Genomic DNA, 18,585 nt, shown 5'->3' on the forward strand with positions numbered 1-18,585 from the left:
GACTTGTGGAGGTCTACATTTCTTTCTGAGGTCTTGTCTGTTTTCTTTTGATTTTCCCATGATGTCAAGCAAAGAGGCACTGAGTTTGAAGGTAGGCCTTGAACTACAGACTGACGAGCAATCCTAGTTGAATGGAGACATGTTGACTGGCTGGGAATGGGTTGGGAGGTTGAGGGTGGAGGCCCACATCTTCTTTGTTTTCTTTTCCTGTTTATACTGAATTTATTATTACTTCAACTCTGTATGTATTCCTTACAGTTCGAGTGGCAGCCTACAGGTACATGTTAAGTAAACTTATAATTTGAAATGTATATACCTGTAAACCCGCCCCCCCACCCCCCAACAAGAAATAACAAAACACTTTTTTTTAAAGAAAGCAGATTATTATCCCACCCTGGAAACTAAACATATGCCATTATACATTTTGATGACAACTCTGAGGAGCTACTCTGTCAACTGCAGCATGCAGCCACAGGGTTATGAGCTGTGTGTAGTGGCAATAGGACCCGTGTTGTAATGAGTGCACCAGTACGATACAAATTCACTCCTGATAGATAGTTAATAAATCTCAGTCAAATAATGATCAAATAAAAACATTATATTAACAGTTTACATTACACAAGCCTTATACCAGAGCCAAGACAAGAATAAACTATTATCATCCTGTAACAAGCTAGTAAGTACATGGAATAATGCTCCACATTTTCTTGGAAAACCATTTTAACAATGGTAAGTGTTTTTTTATTTTTTATTTAACTAGGCAAGTATATTAAGAACACATTTACAGTGACAGCATATCCTGGACGAATTTGGCGCTGCGCTATGGGACTCCCAATCACAGTCAGATGTGCTTCAGCCTGGATTTGAATCAAGGACTGTAGTGACATCTCTTGCACTGAGATGCAGTGCCTTAGACCTCTGCACCACTTGGGAGCCCAAGTGTTACATACAGGCATTCACTAACATACTTGTTGCATGTTAATTATTTACGTTGTTCACTTATAGTTGCCCTGGTATTATCCTGTGTAATATATGATGTGATTCCCAGTGATCTGACATCAATGAACAATGGCCGACATCTGAGTGCCAGCTTGAGGACGAGGGATCAGATGATACATAGATTACACATTTGCAATATGACTGGTCCTGAATGTATTTCAGTCAACCATTCTAGACAGATTAACAAATATTGCATTCCAGTAAAAGTATGAAATGAAGAGATAATTATGCTGAGAGCGGATGATTGAGAGGCACGCCCGTAATGGATTTGATTAAAGTCGTCAGCAAAAACATGCTAATGGTGGTGTTGATTAGTTGGATCACTCTAACGATGCTGTGAACATTAATCTGCAGTATAAACAAAAGTGTTGATGCTGTATTCACAGTTTTTACACGTTTGTGTGTGCACGTGTCTGTGTGTGTACGTGTGTATTTGGCATGAACTTGCCAGAATGTTAGAGCATGCATGAAAGATACTGTGCATGTATGTAAGATGCAAGATACTGTGCAAATTATTTAAATATGCAATCATTTGATCATCATGATGAGGAACAAAACATCATCCAAACATCCAAACTCGGCAAAACTGTATTTTCTAAAACTACAGTATGCTTTAAAATGCATGCCTCTAATCCTTGCGCTCTTACGAGCTGGGAAATGTGGTGATACATCTCACTCATATTATCACAGAACTGGGGTTTACGAAAGTAAGTAACTTGTGCTTAGCCGTGAGGCTTTTGTATTCGCTAGCTAGTGTTCACCCATAGGGCTTATAGCTTTGCTAGTGTTCACCCAGAGGGCTTATAGCCAAAGGGCTTATAGCCTTGGCCAGCAAACTAGCCAAGTTAGCTTAAGTCTTGCAGCGTGAGCTAACCAAGTCTTGATAGTTAGCCGTAAGCAAGCTAGTGTTCGCCTCATGGGCTAATAGCCTAGCTAGTAAGCACAAAGCTAGCCGGAGAAAGAGCGTGCTTTCTTGGTCTCTCAACTAACAAAATTGTTTCTTTCGACCGTCGAGCTGTGAAGCTAGGGCAGTCGGTCAATCTAGTCAACACAACACGAGAGATCGTGTGCTGAACTAAATGAGAGAGGAGAGCTTGCAAATCTACCTTTCCAGGTAGAACATTTAGCTAGTACAGTGCTAGCCAAAGGGAACTGTGTGGGGGCAGGGTTCGACTTCTGGTCAGTACCCCCCACAACTGTGGAGCCGTGAGGCTATACCAGTCTATCTAGTTAACACAAACGAGTGAACGCAAGTCAAACTAAACAAGAAAAGCTAGGAATGTGGTTTGCTTGCTTTCCAGCGAGCTAGCCAAGTTAGCTTAAGCCTTGCAGCGTGGGCTAACAAAGTCTCGATAGGTAGCCGTGTGAAGCTAGCTACCACAGGAGACTGAGAGGTAGAAAACAACTTCTACTCTAAGCAAAACTTTCCTTTTGGTCAGTACTCAACACTATTGTCAGGAGCAGAGGTCCTACGTTCAGCAGCTTCAGGAGCCGTAGTGATTCTTCCGCAAGGAAGAGAAGCGAGAATGACCAGATGACGGGCGAGTTGCGCACCTCATTAGCCACATGACCTGTCTGTCTCTGATAGACGTTGTGTGATTGGTTCTTTGTTAGTGATCCGCCTGGAGCGAATCCCGCATACAGTATGTGATACATTGAAACTGGTATTTGAAAGAAATATTCAGTATATCCTTGAAGCCTGTGATTACACCTCTACCATACGCCGGCACAGCACCATAACCTATTTCAGCAGTCTCCCCCTCCTCAACCAACCACTAAACCACTGCATCTGTGCTGCTACAGGACCACAGAGACACCACCACCACACCACAGGATCCTATTTTGGGTTAATTGATTGTTTAGTTATATCAGCGCCTGGGGTAATCCTCTGAGCCCCTCATCACCTCCTCCCTTTCCCTCCTCCCCCTCTCCCTCCAACCTTCCTCCTCCCTACCCAATGCAACATGACTGGCTGGTGGCCCTCCCCCTTACGGTGCACACCCCCACCCACCCCAGAGCTGCTCCCTTAGGCCTGAATTGTTGTTGTGACGTGTGGGGCCCAGGGGAGGTGTTACTGTCAGGCCTGATTTACTTCCAGCCATCTGACACGAGGTAGCCGCTCGCTGGGGGCGTGGAGGGAAGGAGAGAGAGGAGAAAGCCAGCAGCCAGGCCTCAAGCTGCCTATGGCAGGGATACCTCAATGCAACAGCCTGAATCAACAGTACAATGCAACAACCTATTATAGCAACACAAAAATACAAGAGCCTAAAGCAACAGTCCAATATAACAGTAGGCTAAAGTGCAACAGCCTATAGCAAGAACCTCATGCAAAAAAACAATGTAACAGTCAACTAATGTAACAGCCAAGAAACAGCTGACATCAAAGTCAAACGGACATTATATCCTATAACCACTGACTGTGACTGCCATTTTTGCTACTGATTATCTTGTCCAAATTTTTGGGGGGTGAAATTAAGCATTACTATATACGTGTGTGGATGTCAGTTGTATTTAATTCAGTTTTTTTTACATTGTTTGTTAGTTTTTATTTATTTGTGCATATCTGCATTGTGGATTATATATCTTTACTCTACTTTATTACGTTTATTTTTACAGGGACAGTGCACATTAATCAGCATTTCTGTTGACGATTTTAGCCAGCCGACACGACACATTTTGGGCCGCGGTCCTTGGGCAGGTAATTAAAAACACTTAAAATGACATACAGTTAGACAATAAGCACATAAAGAACAACATATGACAAGCAACACTAATCAGTGCAGACAGACAGAGCAATAACACAAAAAGCAAGAAAACTTCTTTTTTTTAACAAAATAGAAAAAAAACAAAATGTCTGACAGGCAACATGGAAAACGGCTATACACAGCGAGAGAATGTGTTCACACACCTGATTTTTCTTATATGTCGCATATCTGGTTGAGTAGCCTTCAATCACAGGCTCCTACTGCCAACAGCAATTTAGACCTCCTGGGAAGTCGTCTAAAGGATCCAGCTATTGTCTGCTGAAGAATATGTGCCAGTCACCTGTCATGTCAAACATGGAACACAGACACATACACATTGAGACCTTGAACCATACAATTAATGATTATACCCTAAATACTTACAACGTACACCTGATATCATCACACATTCACTGTCCTCAAAAGATAACACACATTTGTCTAATTCCTTTCTCACCATTTCCTCCATCCACTTAAAACTACCCAGCTACATTCAAACCCCCACAATCACTTATACACACAAAGCCACTGGGGAAACTCAAGTTAATCTGAAAGAGTGGAGGGGGATCATCTCACTTGTTTACATTAAGAGTTCATCCCGAGGTCATCCTGATCGCACCTTTTGTTCTCTCAGGGTTCCTCACACCTGTCGAGGGAGGGGAGGGAAGGGAAGGGGCTGCGACATGTTAAACCAGGAAGCTGGTAGGATTTAGCGAGTCTGTTGTGGAGGCTTCAGACTTCCTGATGTGTTGTGTTCCTCTGTCTCATTGACAAATCCTCCTGGCTCAGCCCAAATGGAAACTGCCCAGTAAACTGACCATGGCAGGGATCGAGGGAGATTAGTGAGGCCTTTGACACTTCACTCTCACCCGCACTGACTTTGCAGGGCACCCTGGGATAGGGTTACGCACCTGTCGCCTTAGTACAGCAATACTGACAGCCGCCACTCAGGTGGAAGGATTCGATTTTAAGTCGAAGTGTTATGTCCTTGTTCTGGCAACCTGAGAACAAGAGCCAGCAGTCCAACCCTAAAATGAAGAAGTAAAGAACCTGTATCAAAAATCTAAAATACCTGTGTGAAAAAATTATATTATAAGGCCATTTTTATTTTCAAACGTATTGTATGTGTCTGTCAAAACACACACAATTCACAGTCTGAGAAACTTTCTTCAGACAGTGTTTCTAAAAGCACCAATCGTCCAACCACTGGATTTGTTTTTGTTGTTGGAGTAATTATAGTAAGTGCTTGGGTTAAATCTGACAATCCACAGTTATTCAAACACAGTGCCTATTGTTAATCAGTGGTCTTGGTATTCTACTCTCATATCAGGGTGAGGGTGGGGTGGATCCTCCTGTTGCTTTGTTGCTATAGGCAGATCATTTTTACAAGACGAGGGAGGTGTCTTTTAGACAAACCTCTGTTTTTGCAGAGTTTGTGGAGATTTTTTTATTTAAATTTCACAAATTTTGGGGATTTTGTAGGTTATAAAGCTATAGTTAACTAGAGTCCAGAGTTGTTCATAGTCAGGTCTCCTGGTTCTATAGAATCCAGATTTTTCCAATTATGCCTGTTTATTTGCATTGTCAGTACTGTAGTTCCTGTTGGAACTGCATATTGCTGGAAGATGGTGAAAGGATCCATCTATAAAGAATGTGCAGATTGATGGTCTTTGTCAGAGTGAGGATTGTTTTAAATGTACTGTGTGTGATGCTATTCCCAGATGAAACTGCAATGCAAGTCTTTCTGTCACTGGTAGAAAAAAATGAAAGACATTGACGGTCACTTACACAGTCCGAGCACACACACACACACATGCCCGCACCAAGCACACACCAACGCACACACGCATGCACACACTACACACTGTTTAATCTATTTAATTGAACCTGACTTTGAATAAGTAAACAAATTAAGAAATTCACAAGAGGCATTCGATCCCTCATAAGCTAATGGATTGAAGATTTCTATCCCGTAGGGGCATTTGGGCAAACAAGGCACAGTTATCTCCAAATCGACATGTTGACTCTCAGTCTGCATCAAATTTCTGCACTAAAGAGCCGTTGAACTCTTGATACAGCTTTGGTAATTAGCCAGACGGCCAATCTGCAGATTCAGACATGTCTCTGGATCGCTCTGGTTCCCCTACATTATGTGTAGTCTGATGTAAGATCAATGTGATTAATACTTCAGGAAAATAAGGGATGATATCGAAGATTAGCCACCACCCCAATTACCCTAGCTTCTGTCTGTGTTTTGAGAAATTAAGATGTGTATATACTGTATAGAAAAACTACATTTTCTGTTATGTCTAACGTAGATAGTGTACCACCCTGATCTGTTTCACCTGTCGTGTGCTTGTCTCCACCCCCCACCAGGTGTCTCCCATTTTGTCCCCGTTATCTCCTGTGTATTTATACCTGCTTTTTCTGTTTGTCTGTTGCTAGTTCATCAAATCCTACCAGCATGTTTCCGTATTTCCTGTGCTCTGGTTTTAGTTTTTCCTAGTCTTCCCAGTTCTGACCTTTCTGCCTGCCCTGACCCTGATCCTGCCTGCCGTCCTGTACCTGCCTGACTCTGATTTGGATTACGACTCTTTGCCTGTCTTGACTTACCTTTTGCCTGCCCCCTGTACTGTTTTGAATTCTGAGACTCGTACTATCTGCCTTCTGTGTCTGCATCTGGGTTTTAAAGATAAAGATCTGATACAAGAGTCAGTGGTCAGTTTGGATTTAGCTGACAAATTTATTAAAGACCTGTATCACTTAATCATAATCATCATCAGAGAGAATAAATAAGACATAAAACATCTTCCACATAAACAAACACGTACACCAGCCTGGGTTTCAGCATGCCCAGGTAATTTCAATAGAATGAAACAAACAAGATACATCTGAGAACACACAAATGCATAGAAGTAACTGGACCTCTACTTATCGGTGGGAGGCGACATCTACAACCTGTCTAGATCCCTAGCCGTCAATGTACAAAGTCCTAATATCTGTGGTATTCATGTTGTCGTAGGGGTTGTATAAAAATAAATTCTCCACAATGATAAACCTTAATATACACAGACATTTGGCAACAACCAGACACATAAAAACTCTGACTTGAACCAAAACCTGCATCGGTACACTTTCTTTTTTTCTTTTTTTAACAGAGAGAATAATAAGGTGGAAAGGATTGGAGTCTATTAAAATCCAATTGGGCAAAAGTCTGAATTTGCTAAGTTGTCACAACGATATCACAGCTGGAAATGGTGTGTATCTGTGAGCTTCCTCTGGTGTAATATTGATGACACCATAGGGATCAAAAGCATGATGGTGGAAAGTCGCTGTACACATAGTTCAATGGTGGAGGGCTGTTTGATGAGTGCTGTGAAGACTTCAGGCTGAGAGAGGGAGTATGTCTGTTTGACCGTTACAAGTTCAGATTGTAGAAGTGAGCTTGCTTTCCTTTCAGACCCTACTCTTGACGATATTTGAGCAACATATCAACACTTCGTCAGCAGCTAAATGATCATTCAGAACAGGCCAGCACTCCATTCTTCTCAGTCTTGTTATCATTAAGGAATGGTGTGTGAGTTACAAGTGCTACCATTCATATTTTTTGAGGCCCAATCCTTCCTTTCAGTTCACTTAGATCAGGAGAAATTAAAAATATCAATTGACAGTTCATTGACAGAGAGAGAGTGATCCAAGGACGGTGAAAGACAGCAACTATCTGACCCGGTCTCTCTGTTTCACAGGTCTTGCGTGACTGTCTCTTTCCAGTTTTTGACACCCGCAGGAGAAGACACAGAAAAAACACCTTTGAGTCCTTATACAACGTTGATCAATCAAACCAGCTCATCAAAACTGTCCGTGGTCCACTTCATCCAACCAGGAAGCTGGACTCGCTGGGAAGTCTGGGTAGCCCCCACTGCTGCCAGTGGACAGATCTGAGCTAGGGCCGTTAGTGCCCCCCAACACTCCTCTCATGCCTGGGTTTAGCCCCGGGGCCCCACCTTGGGTCATGATTGACAGGCCGGAGTCAGGGTAGACCAGGCTGGAGATGAGGGGCTGGTGCCTGGGCAGTGCCTGAAGCGAACCTGGGGACTGGGGTAGGCCGTAGGGGCTGCTGGATCGGATGTCACGGTACTGGTCCTGAGAGGGGAGGACTCCATGCTCCAGGGGGAAGGGGCCGTGGCTGCCCCCCATTGCTGGAGACGACTCGCTCAGGCCGCTGTAGATGCCATTGGAGTGACTGAGCTCCGACATGGGTGGCTCGTCTGGAACAAAAGGGAGGACACTTGGTCAGGGTGTGGCATTATAGAAGCCTTATGGAATATAGTGCTGATATTATTAGTTTAATTCTGGTCATTCATATAAAATTTGATTTATAAGATTTTCCCTCGTTGGAATTATTTGGGTTTCATTCACATTTGAGTGGGTATAAACCAAAATGTGTGGTTTACAAATGTGCTATGTCCATTTCCACTATGCACTTCATGGGCTAATAAATCATATAAAAAGAGTTGGTATTATAATTGTGATAATAACTCGTTTTTTATCATCTCTCATAATTCCTCAAACAGGAACTTAAAGGCGCCCTCTGTATCCCATTCCCTTTAATTTGGTTATTGTGAATACATCATCTCAGATATGTCTATCTGTTTGTTTTCTCATCCTACCTGTAAAGGAGACCTCAGCGTCGCTGTCCATGCCCTCCTCCTGGATGCTGTCCTTGTCTGATTTGGAACTACCTCGTGACCTCTTCATGTTGCGGAAGTACTGTCCCCACCTCTGTCTGCCTGCATCCTTCTTCAGCCTCTTCTCTTTTGCTCGCCTGTTCTGAAACCAGACCTGGAGGACAGAGGTGTTGTATGGTTAGGTACATATGTTTTGTTCTATTTATTTTAGCTATACAATTGGAGAGTTGGGTATTTCCTGTTTAAGGCAGCTCCTCCAATAAATATCCTATTTTTCCTAAGTATAAGCCTTTTTCTACAATCAAATCAAATGTATTTCTACAGCCCTTCTTACATCAGCTGATATCTCAACGTGCTGTAAAGAAACCCAGCCTAAAACCCCAAACAGCAAGCAATGCAGGTGTAGAAGCACGGTGGAATTATGAGTAAAGTGAAACTGATTTCTTCAAATGAGAAATATATAATGTACTGTTACATTTGCAGAGGACACAAGTAGTCCGTTTTATAACATTATCAAATGTTTTATCTTTTGACCTGAATGTTTCATTCATAGCCTATTGTCGGACATGCAAAATGGCTTTCCTAACCCCTCCAGACATCATTTTTCTCTACTCTTTCTTCAGTGGCCCTGCTATGCTTTTAAGTGGTCAGGTACATTAAAATTAAAACAAAATCATTTGCAAGGACTGTCTGGGGACTGGGACATGTCTTCTTTAACGCAAGTGGGAGATTGAAACAGTGGGACAGAACACTAATCTCGGGACCACCATGGCCTGTACAAGATTTATCACGCGCTTAATTAACTTCATGACAGCTATAAGTTGTCCTTAACCCTGAAGCAGACAAGTTACCATGCATGTTACCCTCTCACTGGGATTTAATACCTGGAGTTGATGTTAATTATTTAAATCTCACTTTGTCCACGTTCTAAATTGTAGCTGTAAATTTGGTGATAAAATTGGAAACATTTGTATATTTTTTTAAGAGACAGTTATGATTGACAAACCATTCAATGTAAGCACATATTTGTTTAAATCAACATCATGCAAAGCATACTTGAATTAAAACAGGTAAAAATGATTTCCTTTCTAACCCATATTTAGGAAAGGTCTACATTCATTAATGATATGGAGCCAAAGTGAACCCTTTTCACCCCCATTTCCCCTTCAGTGAATAATGAAGGATAGTGGCTTCCTGCCTACTTTAAGTGTCCTTGCAAATAAAACGATATATACAGAATGACTAATTGACCATAGTCATCCACAGTAGGGCTCTTTCACAGACAATATGCAAGGCTCTCAGTGTTGTTAACGAGCTCTCTCTTACCATTCTGACTTTCAAGTGTGTAGACTTTAAACATTTTTTTTTGTTTACTCCATCTCACTGTAAATTCTAACCATCAAACCCCAACTCTTCTGTACCTGGGAAGCCATTTCAAGCACTATTTCAAAGGGAAACCTATGCATGACCTTAGATAATAATACAATAAGGACGCTAATGAAATGGTCTATAATGGAGTGGAATGGATAGTTACCTGAACAACCCGCATGTCTAGGCCAGTTTCTGACGATAGCTGTTCTCGTACGTGTCGGGCTGGTTTGGGAGAGTTGTTGTAAGCGTTTTTCAGGGTCTCGAGCTGTTTCGCGGTGATGGTCGTTCGTGGCCTTTTCGCTGTTGAGTCAGCTTCTAAAAAGAAAATACAAGACACAATGTAAGCCATAACGTAAACAAAAATGCACCCCAATACTTTATGCTCATAGGCCTAATATTCGATTCAAAGTTGTATTCAAATATTGATAGATATTCAGTTAGATCCACCTAAATTGTAAGCCTGTTAAAAAATAGCTTTTTGCTTGCCCAAAAAATGTATCTATAAAGAAATATATATCTGGAAATATAATTTACAGTGCAATGCTTATTAAACAAATTATTGAATTATATTAATTATATTATTCAGCATCCTTTGCGAGTTAGAGGTTGTAATTAAACTGTTAATGAGTCGGATTACTCGTACATTTGATGATTTGTTATTATGTGCGTAATTGATCCCAAATATATGCTAACTCGAAGCAAATAAATAGTATACAGACAAAAAAAATGCGAGACCATCCTCCAATGCCCAAGTAATGGCGCCCTTTCATTAACAAATAACGTGTGTTTGTCTATGAAAACTCACGTTAACTCAATATGTAAATCAGCAGTAGATACCGGCAGTAAATTCCGACAAACAGATGGGGCAGATAACACTTGAGTAATGTATTAACTATTCACAAAGAAAATACCCTGCGTGGATATCGTTTTCTTTATATAGAGCTTCTGTGAGAGGTCAATTGTAATTCATTTTTCATGCAATAAATATGCATTTACATAAAATAAGTGATTTTAATCCGAGGCTTTAGGGTAGCCTATGAGTTACTTTAGCATAACATGGTAACCAGCGCTTTTAACACCCTTGAAACAAAACTAATATGTTGTGCAGATGAGGCTGAATTGAATCTTCTTAGTCACTGTCGGTCTGCTAATAAAATAAAATAAACTACGTTTTGTCTCTTCAATGCAATTGGACAGGCTTTAGGCCTATCTATAGATAGGCTACTGCTATCTATTGGGACGCGGGCTACGACGCAACTAGCGCAGATGGGTCAAGTGTTTATGGGTGACCTCATAGTCTTGGAGATCAAGTTCACAGCTCCAAACAATACATAACGTATTGGGTGATGCTGTGATATTATAGGCATACTCATTTTTTTACGTTGTAGTTTAGCAGACAGAATGAAATGAAGATGTGGGCCTTGTAGGATTTCCACATTCTTGGATATCGCTGAAATATCAACGACTGTGGATGCATGCGTAATTGGGCGTTAGAATTGAGGAACTCTGATCTTGGGGTCCCAAAATCGGTGTGATAAGGTATTTTTTAATTTTTAATTTAACCTTGATTTAACTAGGCAAGTCAGTTAAGAACAAATTATTATTTACAATGACGGCCTACCCCGGTCAAACCTGGACGACGCTGGGACAATTGTGCGCCACCAATCACGGCCGGATGTGATACAGCCTGAATTCGAACCAGGGACTGTAGTGACGCCTCTTGCACTGAGATGCAGTGCCTTAGATCACTGCGCCATACAGTGATCTCTCACCTCGCTGTTTGGCGGTCTCGTAGTCAGCCTTGCACACGAGCCTGCTGTCCTCCATCAGGTAGTACTCGTCACCTGTCGCGAGCTGCCTCTTGCACACGATGCACGCGAAGCAGTGCAGGTGGTATACGAAATCCTGTGCCCTTCTCACCACCTGCGTTGGAGGAATACCTTGCTGACACGCGGCGCATTTGGTCCCAAATCTCCTTTTTGGAAATAAGAAGGTTATCATCAATAAATTGACAAGAGTTTAATCACGTTCACAACCTGTGATTCTATAAAATATGTTCATTAATTTGTCGTTCATGAAAGAATATGTATTTCAGCCTATTTCTTGCACTCACTTAAAAAAGTCTTCTTTGCAGTAAACGCTATCTCCCCGGCTGAAGCACTTGTCTGCTAGTTGGGATTGGCAGTCGCTGCATTTCAGGCACTTGCTGTGCCAATGGCGGTCCAGCACTTTCAGGATAAAGCGGTCCACGATGTGTTGATTACAGCCAGCGCATACAGGAATTTCTGTAGAAGACAGGATAACCATGAAGCCATCTTGAATTGAAACACTGCTTAAGAAATCATGTTGCACCGAGACAAATTATACTGTGATCAAATTGTTTTACGACACAAAATAGCATTTCATACAATTGTAAAATGTAGACATTTGTTAATGCATTTGATTTAGAATAGGCTTATTTGGGTTAAATAAGGACACTAAATAAGGACACTAATTCGATACACATTATCAAAAAAATTGTGATAAATCATACTTCATATTCTGCATATTATAAATAGGTATATTATTTATACATGAATCACATATTTGTGCCATTCGTTTTTCAGTTGATACCACTAAAACCTCAGATATATAAATTCGCATCGAAAGTGATGAGTAAATAGAAATGAATGGAAATACCCCAAGGCAGTTTATTTCACGGCAAATATGAGACAATTTTGTCACTGAGCTAGTATCTAAAAAATTGTATATTTTTTATTTTCATCGATGTATATTGATTGCCATGTAATTAAGAATTGCTATAATTCAATTAAAAAGTTGTAGGCCTAATAAACAAATCTGGTTGAATGAAAAGTATAGTTGAAACTATCCCCAAAAGGCAGATTTCGAAGAGTGCATTTAATGGAAAATTCAACACAAAAACGGTATTTGGTAATTTGTTTCATTAGTCCATTGTTGATATCGTCCCCAAATGTTTTGCTTGTCAGCAATCAAGTTTTCAAGATATATCACTTTCAAAAATACAGAAATACAGCCACTATGATGCATTTTGCATGGGCTGTATTTCTGTATTTTGAAAGTTATATACCTTGAAAACTTGATTTCTGACAAGTAAAACATTTTGGGACTATCAACAATGAGCGAATGAAACAAATAACAAAATATAGTTTTGTGTGGAGTTTTCCATTAAGTTGACTAAGGTGTTGTGGACTCTATCAATAAATGTAGGGGCATAATTATTTCAATATTCTCAGATGTAAATACACTGCTGCCTATAAATTACAGCCATTCATTCGTTTGTCAGCACCATCATCATCATCATTGTCGTCGTCATCATCACCATCGTCATTTTTTTCACAGCCCATAAATTCGAGTAAATGCCTGTTTTTTGTATGATTATCGAAACCTGGCAACATCCGTTAACATTTTCCAAGTGTGGGTGCCAGATGCAATACAAAAGAACACAGCGAAAATCCAACTATTAACATAAAATATTACAAAGACCACAGCCAACACATATTGACTGTTGGCTGATAGAGTTATCATGCTGGAACCATGACGTTTGATCTGCGGAATGAATGAAGAAGACATAGGCCTATAAAAAAAGCCCCCTTCTACTATCACTCCTCGAAAAAGCGCATGCCATTAATTAAAACACTTACTTTGCATGGTAACCAAATGATCCAAGTCTCCCAGACCATCTATAAACGTCAGTGGGTACCGAACAACTCTCTCTCAAAGCCTTTCCCTCTCCATCTCTCCCCGTTTCCCTTACTGATTCAACATATACAGTATGTATGTATCTCTTCTCTCGTTCCTGCGACCATGCACGGGCTATCCTATCCTCGTGTTTGAGGTTACCCACTGGGCACACACTGGTTGCATCAACGTTGTTTCCACCATATTTCAATAAAATGTAGGTTGCACTAAAGTGGAATAGACGTTGAATTTACGTCTGTGCCCAGTGGGTACAACAGGCGCATGGGTCCCTCTCTCTTTAAAACACGGGTCCATTGTTTCCCATTTAATAATCACTAGTGATAATAAAAAGGGAAGAACAAACAAGCCTTCTGTATCGACACAGCCAATCCCCATGTCCAAGCTCAGACGCCCAATCAACGCAGTTGGAAGTTTCACTTTGCATCTGGTTTCCAAATCATGCAGAAGCAGACCCGCATCGGAGAGTGGGCAAGGAGGGTTTCATTCATGTAAACGATACCACAGCAACATTTGATCGAAGTTCGGACATTGAATATGTTGCCAATGTTCCTGCAGTCAAATGGTCAAAACACCATCCAAGCCTTTCCCACTATAACGCATGAAATTACGCTGAAAGTGCACACTCGAGTGGATGAGGTGAAATGTGTTTCGATGTCATCAAATGTAGCTTCAGTCACATAACCAATTGTTACACGTTGTGTGTTAACATGAGTTTATTGACAATTTAGATATGCTGATGATACCGTGCACATTAGGCTACTATAAATTGTTTCGGTGTTGGGATGATGAACCCGACCGCCCATATGGCCAAATTTGCATAATTGTATCTTGACTAATTTACACATGACATTTGACAATATCCCTCTACCCAATCGTTCCGACGTACAGTTTACAGATAATAGTAAGCCAATGTCTTCATCAAGTTCAGGATTTGCTATAATTCATATAATTAACTGAACATCAATAGACATAATGTGACAATTTGCAGGCCATTGAACTTTTAGGAATAATCCACTCAAACATACCCGCATGGCCAACTTTTAAGCATGCCTTCATCAAGACAAGACAATACACGAAAACAAAATGGCCATCTTTCAGCAAACAAATAACTTTTCATTGCAAGTTATTATTAAACTATCAACAAACACGTATCGAGTGAGATGCATCACTGGCAACTTAAATGAGGCTTGAAATGTTTCATTCTTCGAAGGAATCGCATTCCTATTGTTAATTTGTGGCAATTTATGAAAAATGTATGGAACATTGTTTTCTGGGACCAAGAGCTAGCAACGCACAACAGCGAGGGAGCCACGTCACCAACAGGTGCATCAAACTCATTATTATTTCAATAGGTTCTATAAAAATAGAATACAACGGTCTAGTCTCACGCCACAATCCAGCGATTTGATCACCTTATAAAAATATTACCAGTATAGATATATGCCCGTGAAAGCCAATTCAATCCCTAGAAATTGCAGTAATATTGATAGAAACCTTGTAAAAACAAATACTTTTGTCCCATTTAGGGCAGGTTGTTACATAGTTGTTACAATCCACACCATCCTAAATAAAGAATTCACACTTATCTTATCACACTTAAGACAATAATGTCTACTGAATCCTTAACCCTCGAATGCAATGAATGGAAAAATTGCGACAAGATTAAAACTGCATAAAAGTGTAAAAAATTGCTTTGGAGCAAACAGATAAGACATATGTTATTTCGTAGATTCGCCGTCTTTCGCCTTAATCCTTCGCCATACAGATTTAGCTATAAGCCATTGTAATACAAGGGACAGGAGCGAAAAGTGGAAAAAACTGAAAAGGTTAGAGTCCACTGTTTCGGCTAACCACTGACTAGTCTAAAACTGATGGTGTATGAGCGAATTATGCATGCAAGAATAGCGTTCATTTGTAACATATCCATGTAGGAAATATAAGCATTTCATTGCATTATAAAAATGTTCAGAAATACAAAAGTGGAGACTATTCGAATAAAGTTATATTGTGTTCATCATACAGCATGAGATACATGAAGGTGTTGGAATGAAATAAAACAACATCCCTTATTCTGACAAGTATAAACAGCGACAACAAAGTACTGATTAAATATCTGACCATTGTAATGTGCGTAACCAATGTCAAATTAGATTAAAACACAAATTGAATCATGCGTTGCGCTGTTGTATACCTTTACATAATTCCTCGCTCTGGGCCAGCAAGGCAAACAGCATCTCCGTGTTATTCGGTGCTCCATTTGGAGAGTTCTGTTCATTATGTCCATCCATTGCTCATGTTCTCCTCACACGATAACGAAAAACGACCGTATTTCTGTGTTCTAGTTCCGCACCTATCACTCACAACGCCATATTATGCAGTATATCAAGGGAAAAATACCACAATTCCACGCACGGTGTGACTGCATACGCTTGAGTTTGCTGTATCCCAGTGTGATGTGCACTGCGCAGGATTACGACGCGTGGTTACCCTAGCGACTGGCCTGTTAAAGCAGGGAGATAGATTATCATCAACGATCAGAAACTTGGAAACGGTGCGGGTACCAAGTGCTCTTCGGAGGGAGGAAAAATGGAACAAGATAACATTTGACAATGGTTTCGGCCATGTGTGTTTAGTTGATGCATAGGCTATGCTATTAAATGTCATTTTATTGCAAGACGCTCCTATTTGACCTTTAGCTGGTTCATTTACACTAACACATTTTGCATGATCTTATGAAAATATATTTTCACAGCACGAAAAGTCGCCTAAGTTGTTTTAAATGGAACTTTGCATGCACGTTTCTCTAAAACAGTGTGTAGGCCTATTTCAAATCGAATCACGGCCATAATAAAGCCGTAGCTACACAAATAATCAAAGCAAACGAAAATGGAACCTGGCACATATTTTTTTTAAATTAAGTGCTGAAACGGTTGAGTTCGAAAATTCAGTAAATTAAATAAGTTCAAGTTAAGTTAAATAAAGTGACATTCCAAATATTTGCAGGTAATGGACAGTTTATGTTAAGTATATGCAACACATGGCCTGCTATCGAAGATTCAAATAGGCCTGTAATAATTTTATTTAGGTAGCTATTGTACAATTTATTCTGGCCTTGACTGTTGGATTTCTGTGGTTGATGTGCAGTTTACAAGGCAGAAAGCAACTCTAATATTTGTAAAACATTCCACCATAACATAGGCCTAGGTACTTATTACAGTATAGTATCATTTTAAATATGTTTAATTCGTTTTTTACCTTTTCGAAAATGCACAATAATAGAACGACGTGAGGTGACCCCTATTTACAAAAAAATATATATCGAATACTAGGATGTCACAAGAACCATTAGCCTACATAGGATCATAATAGAATCCCCATTTAATAATAAATAGCTTGATGAAATTAACACATTTCTTTTGAAACATCTGGATCAGATGACAAATATTCCTTTACAAACGTTACTGTTATATTTGACAGGTATGATTTAATTACATGCACTATTCTATATTGGATATGTTGGACGTATTATATCAGCCATAGCACTCATGGTATCTTATTAACTCAAAAGCTAAAGAGAACATCTCCTTAACTTGACGTTGTAACTTGTCGCTGTGTTCTTCTACCGGGTCACGGTAGATAACACTATATTCGTAATAAAACCAAATCTACAATTTCCATCACGCAACGAGAACATATAAACCTGGCGTGCGATTGACGCGCGCGCGCACACACGCACACACACACACACACACACCATATTGTAGAACTATAGCCTATGCTGACTTCACAAAGACAACTGTTTACTTAGGGGAGAGATTGGCCGTTCAATAACATGTTGATCGAAGCAACACCACGATGAATTTTATCGACACTGATCTCAGGCGCAAAAGGGCGCCTTGGGAAATCACGAGTAGTGCCATGGCTGCGTGGACCCCTGATGAATCTAAAATCAATGCTCCATTTGCCAGTATTTTCTGAGTATATGAAATACATTTTGGTGAAAGGTGTGGGATGCTTCAGTGCTCCCTTTTACATTTCAGCTATAGTTTTATGTCCTATTGATCGCTCCCTTTTGAGGGGCGAGGAGACAGTAATGGGGTAAGATGAGAAATGCTCTATGATCAACAAAACAGAAAAGTGATCCGTGAGAAAGAGGCGGACATGGGCTAGTGGTTTAGTAAAGAGATCGTTATTGCTTTTATTTCTAAAACCATTGCTAATCTATTGGTTTTTGATTTGGTCATGGAATAGCTGACAAGCCTTGTTCATTTCCCCGATATGTAAGGCAACACAATATATTTTGTGGCATGGATATACTTTATTAGATTCATAATTTAGAAAAATGAAGTAAGACTACTATTGCTACAAACATGCTGCATATTTTCGAACAACAATTTGTGCCTGGGATGAGAAGGCTATATTAATAACTCCTCACATAATGAATAGCCTATAGGCCTAGACGTAAGGGAATAATTCACAAAACACATGCCTACTGGTCTACATGGTTCATGGACATTTTCTGTTTGCAAACTTTTTACGCATAGGCCTATCATTTCAAGCGTTTTTGTGTGTAACGGGCCTCAGGTGCCGCACCTGTCGAAGGGAACCGGACACTTGTTAAGCATTTTGCACAGGCTGCTGACAAGGGAGGGCGGGGGGCGGCCTGTGTGCAGCCGAGCTGTCGCCTTGTTTCGTACACAAGTGGTCGGTGCAAAAGCTCTCTGGTGGTCTCGTGACTCGCGTGACAGACAAGAGAGATGGTGTGAAATAACAGCACACGCATAACATCTGTTCATACGATTTCCAACAATGCAGCTCATTAAGTATTCATAACGTCTCCCGCACGCAGTGAAACATAAATTAAAGCTTTAATGTCCCACCTCGAAACAGTATGAATACCCTGTTAAATTGTGTCAAAAAGGACACACATTTAAGTGCTATTCGCCAACATGATGAAATCCATTCCCATTCGATGTGTCTATCAATGTTTCTCTTTTCACAACTTCTCCCGTCTTGAAAGGGAAAGCACAGCTCACTGTAACTTCATTCAGCTTATAATGGTG

General features: G+C 40.4%; 1 protein-coding gene across 1 annotated transcript; it reads right to left on the reverse strand.

The window, feature by feature from the left end:
* Positions 1–6,462: 6,462 nt before the first annotated feature.
* LOC135518638 (LIM/homeobox protein Lhx3) lies at positions 6,463–12,109 on the reverse strand. The gene is made up of 5 exons (XM_064943789.1): positions 11,916–12,109; positions 11,575–11,777; positions 9,966–10,117; positions 8,414–8,585; positions 6,463–8,011 (listed from the first exon to the last, which is right to left on the reverse strand). The coding sequence occupies exons 1-5, from the start codon at positions 12,107–12,109 to the stop codon at positions 7,593–7,595; spliced, it is 1,140 nt and encodes a 379-aa protein (XP_064799861.1). The 3' UTR covers positions 6,463–7,592.
* Between the last annotated feature and the right edge of the window lie 6,476 nt (positions 12,110–18,585).

This window comes from Oncorhynchus masou, chromosome 28, assembly GCF_036934945.1.
Source record: "Oncorhynchus masou masou isolate Uvic2021 chromosome 28, UVic_Omas_1.1, whole genome shotgun sequence".
In the NCBI taxonomy this organism is placed as follows: Eukaryota; Metazoa; Chordata; class Actinopteri; order Salmoniformes; family Salmonidae; genus Oncorhynchus; species Oncorhynchus masou.